General features: G+C 35.5%; 1 protein-coding gene and 1 pseudogene across 2 annotated transcripts in view; both read left to right on the top strand.

Moving 5' to 3' along the window:
* LOC141485245 (probable cytochrome P450 6a20) overlaps window positions 1–15,112 on the top strand; it is a 123,094-nt gene that overhangs the window by 100,559 nt on the left and 7,423 nt on the right. For both annotated transcript variants that reach the window (XM_074181571.1, XM_074181570.1), the window contains exons 2-4: window positions 4,992–5,580; window positions 10,048–10,365; window positions 12,806–13,030. In XM_074181571.1, the coding sequence (XP_074037672.1) occupies window positions 5,007–5,580; window positions 10,048–10,365; window positions 12,806–13,030 (1,117 nt within the window). In that variant the 5' untranslated portion in view covers window positions 4,992–5,006. The remainder of the gene's footprint in view (window positions 1–4,991; window positions 5,581–10,047; window positions 10,366–12,805; window positions 13,031–15,112) is intronic.
* LOC141485282 (cyclin-dependent kinase 9-like) overlaps window positions 1–15,112 on the top strand; it is a 332,045-nt pseudogene that overhangs the window by 63,110 nt on the left and 253,823 nt on the right.

Here is a 15,112-nt window from a genome sequence, read left to right on the forward strand (position 1 = left end):
GATCCACCCATCATACTCCCCAGACCTCCCGCCAATCGACTATCTTCTTTCCGAACGCTTCGATAACTTTCTCACCGGTAGAACATTCATCAAACAGGACCAGGCAAAAACGGCCTTCGTTGATCGAATTCCGATCACACAATTTTAATCCTGACGGAATTATTCGACTCGTGTTACGTTAGCAAAGGTGATTCTGATTCAAGGGACGCTCAGTTCGTTTGAATTGAATGGGTATTCACCAAGATATTACTGTTTACAGGCTTACAGGACTTTCTTTCAGTTTGTGTCTGGAAGTTACTTCTTTGCATGATCTACACATACATGTATACAGTTAGTTATTTTTAAATTGATTACTTCCTTTCTTTCTTTGAAAGATTCCCTCATTCTTTTTTTGTATTAAGATGAAGTAGTAGAAAGCCAAAAACTTCATTTCCCAAAAATTAATCACTTCTGAAAATATAACCCCTTCAATTCAAATAAGATTTCTCGTGGCTGGGATTGAATCAAATAGGTGAATGAATGTCATTACGATGTCATCGATGACATAAGCAGATCAAGCTTATTCCATGACATTGAAAATCGTAATTCATGAATGAAGTGTGTGTATTTTCTATAATGTTATCCAATTTGGCACTAAAGAGCCTTAGGGCAAGTGTCTTAAGGCGAAACATCGATGTATACCAGTGAGGATGACAGTGTTCCATGTAAGTGCAATTTGTTACCATTCATTTAAAGTAGAACTCATGTGAATGATATTTGATTTTTATTCCACAACGAATGTTTGAAATTCAAACTGAGTAGAGAAAAGTTTCTTCTGTATAACTCAGTGTTCATATAGAAGTATTTGTTTCGAAAGATTTTTTTTTTCGTGTAATTCAATGTTTATATAAAAGTAGTTGTTTCAGGAGGACTTTCTTTCAGTTTGTGTCTGAAAGGTACTTCTTTGCATGATCTACACATACATGTATAGAGTTACTTATTTTCAAAATGATTACTTCCTTCCTTTCTTTGAAAGATTCCCTCATCCTTTATTTGTATCAAGATGAAGTAGTAGAAAGCCAAAAACTTTCTTTCAAATGTTGAATGTATTCTACATGAATTTAGTTCAAGGAAAAATGGTATGATGAACTGCATGAACGATCACTTTGCAAGCATCGTAATTTGTTATTCCGGATTTAGGTTATGAAAACGGACACTCAAATATTGGGTATTGAAAGGCTGCCAGCATATGGATTGAAAATACCATTGGAATGATTTTTCAACTGATTTAAGAGGCCAGGTAGTGATATTTTGAAAGAAATAGAAAATTTTCCTTATTATTTTCAAATAAGAAGAAACTTTAATCAATTGAAACACAATTTCCGTCGTTAAAATTAAAAATCTGCCTTACAAAGTTGCTGTTTGAAAATTTAAATTTTTTCATTCAACTCCTGTTCAATTTTTTCCAACAACAAACTCCATCTGGTATATTTTTAATAGTTCAATATACAATAATTTTTTTTTATGTTTTGGGGTTCGAATATTGTGCATCTAGGTTTCTAGTTTGATTTTCATGAACTATTGCTCGTACCACTGTCCAAAATGATTGTAACATTTTTCTGAATCATTGCATACATTTGTTGCAAAATTGTGTCAAATTCCTCTTCTGCTTCTTTGGCTCAGTGTCTTCTATTTTCAATATATTCAGATTTCAATGATTTTTTCAACACCTACTTTTTCCTAGATAACCATTTCATTTTTGTTTTTTCAGATTTTTTATCCGAATTTAAATGTATTTTTAGAAAATTCCTGTAGAGTGTGGGCCAAATTGCAATCATCATGACAAAATTCGATGATGAGATGATGATAATTTCCAGATTGTACAGAGCGGGACAAATCGGACACTCCTAAAGGTAAACTACTGTTTTCTAACCAGAAAGATGAAAACTGATGGCTATGTTTGAGGGTCAAATTTTATGACAAACTCAATGGTGAAAACCGCAAATCGATATCCATCATCGTTTCTGAGTTGCAGCATATTTTTCGAAAAATGTGAATTTTCGAAAAGTTACTGTAACTTTTTTTCATCAAACATTTCTTGTTTCTATGAAAACATTCCGAAGCACTTTCTTACGCAAAATTCGATGGTGTAAAAACTTATTTTCTCAAATGTGATATCAATAGTTATTGATAAAAAACTATTTTTCAATAAGACAACCTGCATATTCCTGCATATTTCAATAAAGTTTGAAATTACTTGTTGTTTTTCGCTAGAGTCATCTTTGAAATACAGATCTTTTAGATTTTTTCATGTAGACTTTGAACCAGTAGGCTTTGGACGACGCGGCGATAAAAAAAAGATAGAAATTGTTCAGTAGTAGCAGCAGATATTGAAACGCATTGTTGCAATAAAACTGAAAAGAATTCATACTATATTTACTACTAATAAATGAAACTTCAACAATAACCATAGAAATTATAAAGCACAGACAATATAATATTGTTTTTCAGAGAAGGTGTTCGAAATGTCTAACAGCTACGCTTTTTACCAAATAATTTAGTTCAATAGGAGAGAGAAGCAAAACTTTGCAGCACTGCCGCTTCCAATTCATGTCTAGAATCGGTCAGTAATTTAAAAATGAGATCTCCTAACTTTCTCCAGAGATAAAAGTCTATGGGCGTTAGGTCCGGTGACCTGTACGGCCAACGGTTGGGTTCTTGGTTGGCTATCCATGTATTACTAAATTAGCAGCCAAACAATTGATGACAATTGCAGAGCCCCGTCTTGTTGATAATATATTTTTCTGAGCTCCATTAGCGGCTATTCATCAACAAGGGGTTCAATATTTTGCCTTGAAATTTCTAAATACCTCTGAGATGTGAGAGTGTCATTATAAGTGAACCGGTCGATAATTCTACCCTCAAAACATCTGTTCACACACTGAATCCAATTCTTCCTCGACTTCTCTGTTTCACAATAGAATGCCCAAGTATAAGAGTTGTAGCAGTTGAAAATCCCGGCACTGCTCACATAAGCTTCGTAAGGCGAATACAATTTAATGAAAACTCACGCACTTAGTTACAAGTTTGCAGGAACCTCAGGCATGAAGCCATGCGGCATTCAAAATCTCCTGGTGTGAGTTGATGAACTCTTCTGGTCCTGTATGGGTCGAATTTGTGTTTTTAAAATCCTATTGATACTTTCAAATGTCACATTGACGTTTTGGGATCATTTCCAACAGATACTAAAACGATTATTTCTTCCAACTCCTTATTCCTATCTGATATAATTTTGGCATTTTCTTTTCGAATTGACCACGATCAATTGTGTCGCAATCTTTCAAAAGTGTCTCTTACAAGTTATCTCATAATTCCCATACATTGAAGTATGAGATTTATGAAAATTGCACAGCGTATTCACTGCTTAAGTTACCAGTAAAGATTTGCACCATCCAAAGCCTATTTGATCAAAGTGTGCGTTTATATAGTCTACATGAAAAAACCCAAATGTTTTCCACAACACAGAATCATAGAAACAAGAAAGTTTCAAAATGCGGTTTTCACCATTGACGTTGTCATGAAATTTGACTCTCAGACACAGCCATCAGTTTTCATCTTTCTGGTTTGAAAGCAAGAGTTTTTCTTCAGAAGTGTCCAATTTGGACACGCTCTATGGAAATTACCATCACCCCACCATTGAATTTTGAAATCTTCTGATGATTTCGGACGGCAGATCACTATTAAACTCACTCTTGCATTCTAGAACCACCAGTTATTGATATACGGAGTCATATTTCACTTCAAAAATTTCATTAAATTATGTTCAGGACTTGACGTGCCTGTCTAATTCAACCATTTAAAATTGCTAAAAGTTCATCAAATGAGTTTCATTTTCTATCAACTTCATTACAATATAAAAAATTATCAGAGATCATTTTCATTATTTCTAATTGCTGGAATATACTAGGCAGTTAAAAATTCACATTGAATCTAAAGAAAATGGCTCATAAGGTGTCATTAAAAAAAATGTTCACTTTATGTTACATCGTTGAAAAGAGAATCTTATATTCTATCGAATGGTCTAAGAAATATATAGAATTCTGCCTGGAAGTTCTTGACTTGCTCCGTTTTCGATTAAACTGCAATAGGTTTTCAATAATTTTTTTATTCGAAATATTGGCTACACTAAACTTTGGTTTGGTATTTAAAATATTCCACTCCAGAAACCACTGAATTGAATTGTGTACAGTTATTTTGTTGTCACTAGGTATATATATATCATTACAGTTATCAAAAATTTTGAGTTATAAAAAACTGGGAGAAAACACAATGAATCTTTGATGCTATAGTATTTCCTATATAATCTGAAGAAATGAACGAAATTCATCTTTTCCTAGGGAAGGAAGAAAAAAAAGTATGGGATATTTTTTTCATTGAAAATTACCGAACTATTGAGTAAATGTGATCAAATTACTTAGGACTCATGAAAACATGCATAAAATCCTCAATTATTTTCCAATATTTTCTGAACTGCGTCAGTTATGTAGAATCCATCGGGATCTACTTAGTTTCGTTCTGATAACAGTTTAACAATGCTCCAAACTATGCAGAATTGATTCAATTAAATGTCGAATCGTGAAAGGTTTTCGCCTCGCCTGCTCTTTGCAATTTAGGGTCAGATGGGATACATCCTCCAGTCATCAGAGAATCGTGGATTGTATATGGGTTGATTGCGATATGAGTATAAATTATATAGCACCACTGCATATTTTTCACTTTCATTCGAATTGAAAGTTCGGGTCCTTCCATCGCGCAAAGCATTATTCGGCTAGTCCTTTCTACAATATGTGCAAGGAAATATACGCATACCGGGTGATACAAAAATGTGAAATTCATATAGGCATATGCAATAGACATATGCAAAAACTAAACTAAATATACGGGAAATATCCGAGAACTTAACATTTCCCGTTGCCAAAATATAACGTATTTAATATATTTTCATTTTATAGATTTTTTTCAAAACAATGTCCATCACCGGTTACTTCTTTTACGATTTGGTTTTGGTCTGGATCTCTCTTATGGTTATAACGATTACATACTACAAACATGCTTTCAAATATTGGTCTCAAAGGGGCGTTGATGGTCCTGAACCAACTGTAATTTTTGGAAATGGATGGGATGTGGCAAACGGAAGTAAAACCATGGGAGAGCTTTGGAAAAAGATTTATTTGGAATTGAAATCGAAAGGTTTGAGACACGGAGGAGGATACTTCATGGCTAAGCCTATGTATACAGTAGTGAGCTTGGATCTAGTCAAAGCTATTATGCAGACTGATTACCAATATTTCAACAGCCATGGAACATATGTGAATGAAAAAGTTGATCCACTTTCAATCAATATTTTCAATCTTGATGGTAACAGGTGGAAGGAAATTCGTACCAAAATAACACCTACCTTCACCACAGGGAAAATAAAGATGATGTTCAACACGATGGTCGAATGTTCAATACTTCTGGAAGAACTTCTTCAGGAATCTGAATCAGATAACCCTGTTGAGATACGGAATGTGATGAGTAGGTTCACAATTGACACTATAGGTAAGGATTTTCATTTATTATTTTTCTTCATGCAAACTGGATTAATAAGGTGATTGGCTATCTTGTTGAAAAAAATGTGTTGAGGAAAAATACTTGGGAATATTGAAAAAAGATGATGAGTGTATTATTTAACGAGCAGTGTTAGCATCATTTGCTGCTTGCCTTCGTAAATCATTCGAAAGTATCACTATCAGGTGCGATGGAAGAAACCCACGATTACGCTTTGTGCCTTCTGTATCAGTTGACTCTCTCCATAGATACGAAGCTAGTCGATTGTTAGCCCTTTCTTCAATTCCATCGGTTAAGTCACGTTTCACAAACGAATAATTTATCTACTTCTCTCGTGAAATATTTCCAGCAGAATGATTTTATCATCTTCGTTTGGTTACTGAATAGTGGTACAATTCGTGTAAATGAATATTTCTATGAATAATTGGAACTTTTACTTGGATATCTTTGATTGCACTTTCCTATGACAATAGCAGATGTATTTCTGAGTTTAACATTAGAAAATATGTGTCACTTCTTCCATAGTAATCCCATATTATGAATTTTTGCATATTTTCAAGAAGGTATACTCATTTACACATTTTATCCATTAGGAACTGTGACTATATTCATTTCTATGAAGTTTATTCGCTTGAAACCAGTGCAGAGAGTATAATTGCATATTCATGTCCTTTTTGAGTTCTGGATATCATATCCTATTAACCCGTATACCTACATTTTTTTTATTAAAATAGTTGGAATGCTTATAGATCTCAATAGTCTCTCTATGAAAGATTGCTTGGTAATACGTTGAAGACAGTTTCGTTACATTGTATAAAGTGGTCTGTTTTCACAGCGATTCCAGCTTTCTTCGGTTCTATGAGTTGGCAGATACGTTCCTGATATTGTATCGTTGTGATGATGATGTATTTGGTAGTTCCACTGTGAACTGAACCACTGGAATAGGGACTCCTGTAAACACCGATACTCTTTTCTGTCCTTGGGCGATCTGATTGTGTTACGTAGTGAACTGGTTGGCTTGTGAATGTTCTTGATATGATTACGCTCAAACAGTTCTCGTATGCGGTCCGTGATTTTGTTTATGTGAGACAAATAGTCTGTGCCTATCACTGGCGGCGGTATCGTGATCGAATTGGATGTAACACTAATGCACTGTGAAACCATTGGCCTGTAGTGCTTGGTCGACGAAGTTCTTCTTCAAGAAGATGTACACAAGTCCTTGTGAAATAGACAACATTTGTTTACACCATAGCACGTTTTTGCTCAGTTTGGGAATTCAAATTATTGTTAAAAATACTTTTCACTGTGGTTAAGTTTGCGATGAACTGTGTGATCCATTTCTCCAGTATATCCGAAAGTACTATTTCTCCTTCGATTTTGTTTTCCATTGTGAACTGGATGCGAGAATGAATGAAGTCGATGTGTAATATATGGTTGAAATGAGCTGTGATATCCCCTGGAAAAATTCGTTTGATCTACTCCAACGTCTTCTAGATTGGTACTCTGCTGAAAAAACTACGTTCTGTGATGAAAACTCCTATTGATTATGCCACCAGGATTCATCAACCACATCTATTCGAAAAACTTTTTTATCCAGATTAGGCTCTACTGGCCTATGGTTCTACGACGCAATATGCAATACATGCTTTACATTCTAGAAGGAAAAATATTCCAACTTCGACAACGATAAAACCGCTAGTGGTGCGCTGTATAAAGATAATAAAGTCACGGACTGCATCGAAAAAACTTGTCAATTACGCAACACCACTATCACCTCATGCAACCGAAGGAATCCATATTTGCACGTCCTGGTAGGAACAGATCACGTAATAAAATACGAAAAAACTGCTTCAGTCTCATTCAAAACACGAACTCAATAGGATGAACATTCCAACAATTTCAACAGAAAAATAGAAGGTATATGGGTCAACAGAATCAGGTGTACAGTACTCAATAGGCCCAGAAATAGACTAGAATACAACTCCGATCGACAACCCACCAGTAGCATACCTGTCAACAACGTGAAACAATCAAAACAACCCAGTAAAAGTACGGACCAATCAGGAATGAGCATGTGCATGAACACGTTATCGTCACCACTATCAGCGCCATCAGCATCTCCATCATCACGCCCACCACCATCTGAAATTATAAATACGAGTGATTACGTAGCTCGCCAGTCAGTCGTCACTGAGAGTTCAGGATATAAACTTCATCCGCACATGCCACTGTTGATATCTGCCGCAGTAGCAGACTTCAGAGTCTTTTCTACCACGACCTGCCACACCGGATTTGGAAAAAACATTCAATTTTATTCGGTCTTTGGTGAATTTTCAGATCGAATTCTGAACTATTTTATTCCAAATATAACACGGTCATAGTCGTGGTTGAACTCATGCTCCACCGCCAAAAGATGACTTGCAAATATGGAGTTCTTCATCACATCCAGGAAACTATTTTAATGTTTTTCTAATCTTTGAGAAAACACTTTCCCTGGTTGGTCGATATAATGTTTTGCGCAAGAAGCACGGGTCAACTTATATACGACTGATCTATCTGCCGGTGAAATTTTGTCTTCTTTGTTTTTGATGAATTCGCTTGAATTCTTATTCGTTCTTTGCGCTCCGTTCAAGTCTTTCTCTTTAAAAAAGTTGCAATGTTATTGGTGGGTTCACCATCAATGACACCCATCATCGTTTTTTGAAATGGAATAGACGTGGTAAATGGCTTGTTTTCGCAGTTATTTTGAAAGAGTGGAGTCGATATTATCTTTCTTATGACTGTTGTTGACAGCAATTTGTGTGATGAAACTCAGATCTCTCTGAAACTCACTTTCTGATAATGTAATTTTAATGTATTTATATCTGTGAAGCACATCTTCGAATGCTGTTACTTTATCTTGATATGAATGTGTTGAGAAATTGGGTATGATAATGTTCGTATGAATTAGTTTGTGGAAACCTTCCTGTGGATGATCCCAACTTGGTATCACTTGATGTTATGTTGATGAGTCCAAATCTACTCTGCCTTTTCCGAGTTGCTAATTTCTCTTTCCTGTGTGCTTCTCTGATTTTTTCGATTTGCTGGTTTCTCTTCACTGTGTGCTTCTCTTGTGCTCGGCAATGCGGATTATCAATGGTCAATGGAGAAACTCATATTCAAGCGGAAAACGGTCAACTCCCGCCAAACAGCCATCTCCCGCTGAACCGGTGAAGGGGAGAGAGGACAGGCTTGAAATCTCTCAGTTGAATTTCATTTTCTTGTTCATTTTTATTTCGATGTTATTTCATTTCAGGATTTTTTATTGATATAATTGTAATTTCCAGCCATTCATTTTGATTTTCAATATCATTTGTTCTTTCAGGGATCTCAAGTCACAATATATCATATTAGACAAAGGAAGTCCAAGCCAATGAAATTCATCATGAAACATTGTCATCCACCTTCAAACAAACATCTACCAGTAGATGCACCAATCTCAAATATAGAACAATTTCTCAAACTTCGCTCATGTTTATACAGGGTGTTTATTTAACATGCGGCGAAAATTTAGGGAACTTTCTTTGTCTATTCTGAGGATATTTTGTCATTTGATGATTTTTGATAGGGAGCTTTCTTTCGAAGATACAGAGCGAAAAAGAATTTTGAAAATAACAATTCATTACCAAAAATTATATATAATGTTTCTTATTCAACAAGAACTGTTGAAAATGACTATCCCCCGCTCGAATTCAAGAATCCAATCTTCTCCTCATCGACTCCCGAGCTCTTTAAAAACACCAGGATCGTCGAATAGACAAAATCAATCAATTTCAACCCATTCGACACATACAAATGATCCAGTTACAAGACATGCTATTTAAATTGAATGTCTGCAGCCGCTTGTAGTAATCGGAATGTTGTTGATAGGTACTAACAGAATTATTCAATTTTTTATCACTTGGTAAGCCCAATGTACTACGCTATATTTTTATTTCATCTACGTTAATAACTTCACAATTACCAAAATTGTTATTGTCGAAATTCAGTTTCGCCCCATATCAAAAATCATCAAAGGACAAAATATTCTTATATTAGTCTAACCAAAAGTCCCGTAATATTTTTGCCACATGATTAATAAACACCTTGTATAGTCTGTAGCAGGTATTTCAATATAATTTTTTTGTTATTCTTCTTCTATAAGTATCAATGACTTCTATAAGTATGAATGACGTTAAACAATTTCAAACCTTACCACAACTAACACGGTTACTCTGATTTTTGTGTCTTACCGGTTGGGATAAAATACAGCCACAGTTGGTGCTCTGTCATTTGATTACTCTGTTATTTTTTGCACCATACTCAAACTGTTTAAGTTGAATAGACGGAGTCAATTATTATTACGATTATCATTTTGCCATAATCTTGTAAGTCTTTCCACTATTATGTATTAATTCTTCTTTGAACTCATAACTTCAGGTTCTTCAGCTTTTGGCATTGAGACAAATACCATGAAGGATCCTAACTCAGAATTCAGGAAGCATGGATTGATGATGTTTAACATGAATCCTGTTGAGGCAATGAGACAATTTTGTGTGATTTTCACACCTCATTGGCTTCTGCGGGCTATCAATTTCTCGACAATCAACAGCAAAATCAGAAAGTTTTTCTACTACATGGCTGTGGATACCATCAAGTACAGAGAGGAGCATAATATTGTCAGAAACGATTTCATGCATCTGATGGTCCAAATGAAAAATGGAAAATTTGTTGATGATAAAGGCGAGAAAACTAAAGGTGAGTGAAGTATCATTATAATATACATATTAGATTAGTTCCAACGAAATCAAATATACATATAACATTCAAAATTGAACAATACCTATCACTAATGAAAGAATAAAATAATTCATTAAAACCAAAAAAAATATCAATTTCAATAAAAATTTAAACGAGAAATTCCGTAAGATTCCAGACGCTGAACTCTACGTAACTCTACGCAACCTTATTTAGATAGGAAAATATCGCTTTTTCTGTAGAACAGCAAATAAGGAACTCGCGTTCCCTGGGGTTTCAATACGTCTTCATTTTGCACGGTCTTGACCGAAGAATTGTCGTATCTAATATACATATTGATTATTCAAACATTGTTGTGGCCTGAGGTGCATCCAAGTGCAAAGATGGGCAACACTTGTTTGCCGAAAGTAGTATAAATCAAAAATTAAACGGCTCGGCAAACAAGTGTTGTCCATCTTTGAACATGGTTGCACCGCGCTAATGAGGCCAATAGCCAGAAACACGTGTTCGTGGTGAGCCCACGAGTCGTTTCATATATATATAATGTTTTTTGTTGACATGTATCGATATCATGGAAGATACTACTTCTGAACGAAAAATCAAAATGTTGAGAATATCATATTGATTTGAACTAATGGTATCGTCCAGATTCGTATGGGAAATGGACGTGAAATGAAAATGGCTTCACTGCCCATTCAAGAACTGATTCAGAGGATTCCGAAGTAATGACCTGTCAATGAGTTGAGGCTTCCGAAGTAATGACCTGTCAATAGGTTGGGGCGAATTTCAGTATTATTAGTGTAGAGGGACTCAGAGGAATCGAATTTGAGACAGCTTCCAAGTAGAGGAAATCGATTTATCCTCTTCAAATGGTCGGCCGTTTCTTTGTTTGTTTTAGAAAGGTCAGTTTGGAACTCTTAAAAACCTTTTTTGAAAGTAGGTCTCTCGCAGGAGCATGATATTTACGTCATGTTTCCTGAGAAAGTTCTCTACGTCGAGCTTTTTCTGGAGAATCTCATTAGCGTTCCAGAAAACGACCTTAAGATCGTTAAGGTGGCAATTTATGGCGTTTATTCGTTCGAAGTATCAGTCACCTCATACAGGTGGTTTTGTGCCTTCGAAACGAGCACCAGTATTAGGGGTAGTAGTCTTTTGTTTTTTTCCTCAATCGAGAAACCGATATAGAGTCGAAACCCTTAGCAATGGTTTTAAGAAATTCAGGAATTTCACGAAACACAACTCTCAGAGGCTCATCATCAAGACTACTATAATGTATGATGTGGAATATTCTCTCGATCAAGGATGTTGATGACCATTTTCCTGAAATCGTCAAGCTGATCAGCTGGACTTCGATTTCATTTACTGCTTTTGATAAAGTTACTTCTTTTGTGGTCAGCGATCTCGCGAAATTCAACCCATTGTAATAGGTGAGTCAGTAGCGATGTCAGGTACCTGAGTGGTGTTAACATTCTTTTCCGCTACCTGAGAGGTATCCTTAGGATTATTTTCTCTCCTTATATACAAGGTAGAAGGGAAAGTATCTTTACCATTTACCTGAGGGATAACAGGATCATCGACCTCAACAGTTCAATGTTTCTCAAGTTTTTTGAAATTTTCTGTGGAAAATCCCGAGCTCTGTTATGCGGGTTGTGAGTTTTTTGCGTCTTATTGAATCTCTCTGTCAGAAGAAATTCTAGGCAACTGCTGAAATTCCTCATCAGAAATGGTGGATTTACTATCCGAATCTGATGGTTTGTTGCGCTTCATTGTTTGCACTTTTTAGTCATTTTTGTAGGGCAAAGGCGAATAATCCAGACAGACAAGCCCCCAGAAGAAAATAGGCACTTGACTTTACAAGCAGGAAATCTAGGTACAGCACATTAGTACAACACTGGAAGATCACTAACCACACCATAAATGATCGAAAACAGAATCTCTTTCGTCCACCACCACTCACTTCCTCTTATGTTAGCCTAGATTGCTCATTCTCTCCTATATCGGATCATTGGTGAAATCTGACTCCACTGTATGTCCTGTGGTCCTATGTACCTAGCTGAGGACGAGTGCTGTATATCGCGGAATAATGTGTGATTGGATTGTGTGTATCGGCAGGATTTTTATACTTACCAAAGCCGCCTGATGGCAACTCTCAGAAGTGGTTTCTGATTCTGCTTCTGCTTCCCAAGTACTTCAAGAAGCCACTTATCTCTAATCTTTCGAAAAACCATTTCAATGAAATCATTCACATTTTTGGAGATCGAACGTGTCAACAATTTAAGATTGTATTATTATATGATTAGAAATATAGAAATAATTTTCATCATGACTTAAACCAATTTTCATGAGATGAAATATACTCCAGTGAGAGAAATCATCTGAATATTTTTTTCTCATTTATATTACTCTTCCATCCTGAAATATAATTTTCACTTTTTTCCAGGAAGGTTAACAATGAATGAAGTAGCAGCACAGTGTTTTTTCTTCTTTCTAGCAGGATTTGAAACATCTTCCACTACCATTTGTTTTGCTTCCTACGAACTTGCCTTGCACAAGGAGATTCAAGACAGAGCACGACACGAAATAAAGGAAGTGCTAAAGAAATACAATAATGAGATCACGTACGATGCTTTGATGGAGATGCACTATTTGGAAACAGTGATTTATGGTAGGTTTTTTCATGAAGTACGAATATCACTTGGAAAATTTCATTTGTTCGCACTTCCATTTTCTATTATGATATACAATGATTTGAAATATTTGAAAGAATCTGTAAAAAATTGAAAAGATTATCTGAAAAGATTATTAAGCAAAAAAAAACTGAAATCAAAACGAAATAAAATACAAGCTAAAAGCAAAAAAATAAACAAATTGAACTACTACCACGAGATGAAAATTAAAAAATTATTAACAAGAAATGAAAATTGAAAATTGAAAGATTCCAAACCAAGTTACTTCACGACGTTTCGATTGTTGGTATCCACAATCGTCTTCGTGTGATAACTGGACTTATTCTTCAGAGATCTGACTATTTATAGGTCATTCGAGTGCTTTCATCAATCCCCTTCATAGATCATTTTTGATGATGCTTAATTTCTTTTCGAGACCTTCCTCTGATATATATATATATATATATATATATATATATATATATATATATATATATATATATAGACCCCGAAAGCACGGTCTAGTAGAGTCTTGATGATTCCTCTGATAGTCGATTGATGGTGGTTGGATTCCTGGCCTTCAACGGAATGGTTACTACAAAGTGAAAGTGGAACAGGTTTCAGCTAGAAGACAGCAAGAGCTCCACAAGGATGAGAAGCCGTCACAACCAGTACTTGTACTTCCATACATCAGAAGATTATCGGAAAGGATAAGAAGGACTGGGTCCAAGTATAAGATCAGAATCTGTTTCAGATCTGGGAACACTATTCGTAGCAGCCTCACGAAAACCAGGCCACCAAACGCGGACTGCGGTTCTAAAAATTGCATTTACCAGATACTCTGCGAGTACGTAGAATCATTCATTGGTGAAACTAAGAGGCCGTGTTAGGAATCACACGTTAAAAGGTAAGACCTCGTTAATCCTTAGCTCGCACAAGTTTCGACTTCTGAGGGTTGTCGTTCGTAGGGGTGCGACAGCTGGTTAACGGAAAAACATATTTCAAACATATTTTTTAAACATATTGAAAGTTCGCATTGCCGAGCACAAGATACACACACAGAGAGAAGAAACCAGCAAATCAGGAATAGCAGAGCATGTTTGGACTCATCAATATAACATCAAGTGAGCTTAAGCTAAAATCATCCACAATGAGGAACACTGTTTTAGAAGAAAATTCAAAGAAGCCGCACATATGTTGTCCAACGACACATATAGTCAAGCTAGTGTAGAGATACGCAACATATGGAAACCTCTAATCAAGTGGAACACGACCAACTCCTGCCAAAAGGTTAGCTTCCGCTAAAACCGATGAAGGCAAAAGAGGGAAGAGGGGATAGGTGACCCACACAAGAATGACCTATAAACAGTCAGATCTCTGAGGAATAAGTTCAGTTATCATCCGAAGACGATTGTGGATACTAACAATCGAAACGTCGTGAATAACATTTCAATTTTTATTTCTTGTTAATAATGACGTTTCTAATTTCTTGCAGATTCTATTAGTTATTTCAATTCAATTTATATCATATTAGATAATAGGAGTCCGAACTTATGAAATGCACCATGAAATATTGTCAACCACCTTCAAACAAACATCAGTTGAAAAAATTTCAGCCTGATATAAACCCTTCAAAAAAGGCAAAGAGTTCATCAGTTACCTACATATTCATCAGAATATATTCAAAACAACGATAACGAATAATACCGACTGTAAAAACTTTGTCGATTATGGTTTTCATTGAGGTTGTTATGATGAAAGATCAGAAAGGCACAGCTTTATTTCCAAGACAGTCAACTTCAAGGATGATTTTGAGCCCTTGTGGCTCAAAATTTTTATTATTTTGACTTCATACCGGTGCATAACAAATTCTCAAGATGAGAAGACCTACAATGGGAAAATCGGAAACAGAAAGAGATACGAAGTCCGTTCAATAAGAAAAGAGTTGTCCACTTTAGAGCTTATTGATATGACATTTCAAAATCCAAGAAATTTTCAGCATGTGTGATACAACAGTAAAGTTGTCGCCATAAAGGCTGACTCATATCGGTTGATTTTTTTTTCCAGTTCATATAAAAATT

This window comes from Leptinotarsa decemlineata, unplaced genomic scaffold, assembly GCF_025532065.1.
Source record: "Leptinotarsa decemlineata unplaced genomic scaffold, Ldec_3_MD MMD2_tig00026314_RagTag_RagTag, whole genome shotgun sequence".
NCBI lineage: Eukaryota > Metazoa > Arthropoda > Insecta > Coleoptera > Chrysomelidae > Leptinotarsa > Leptinotarsa decemlineata.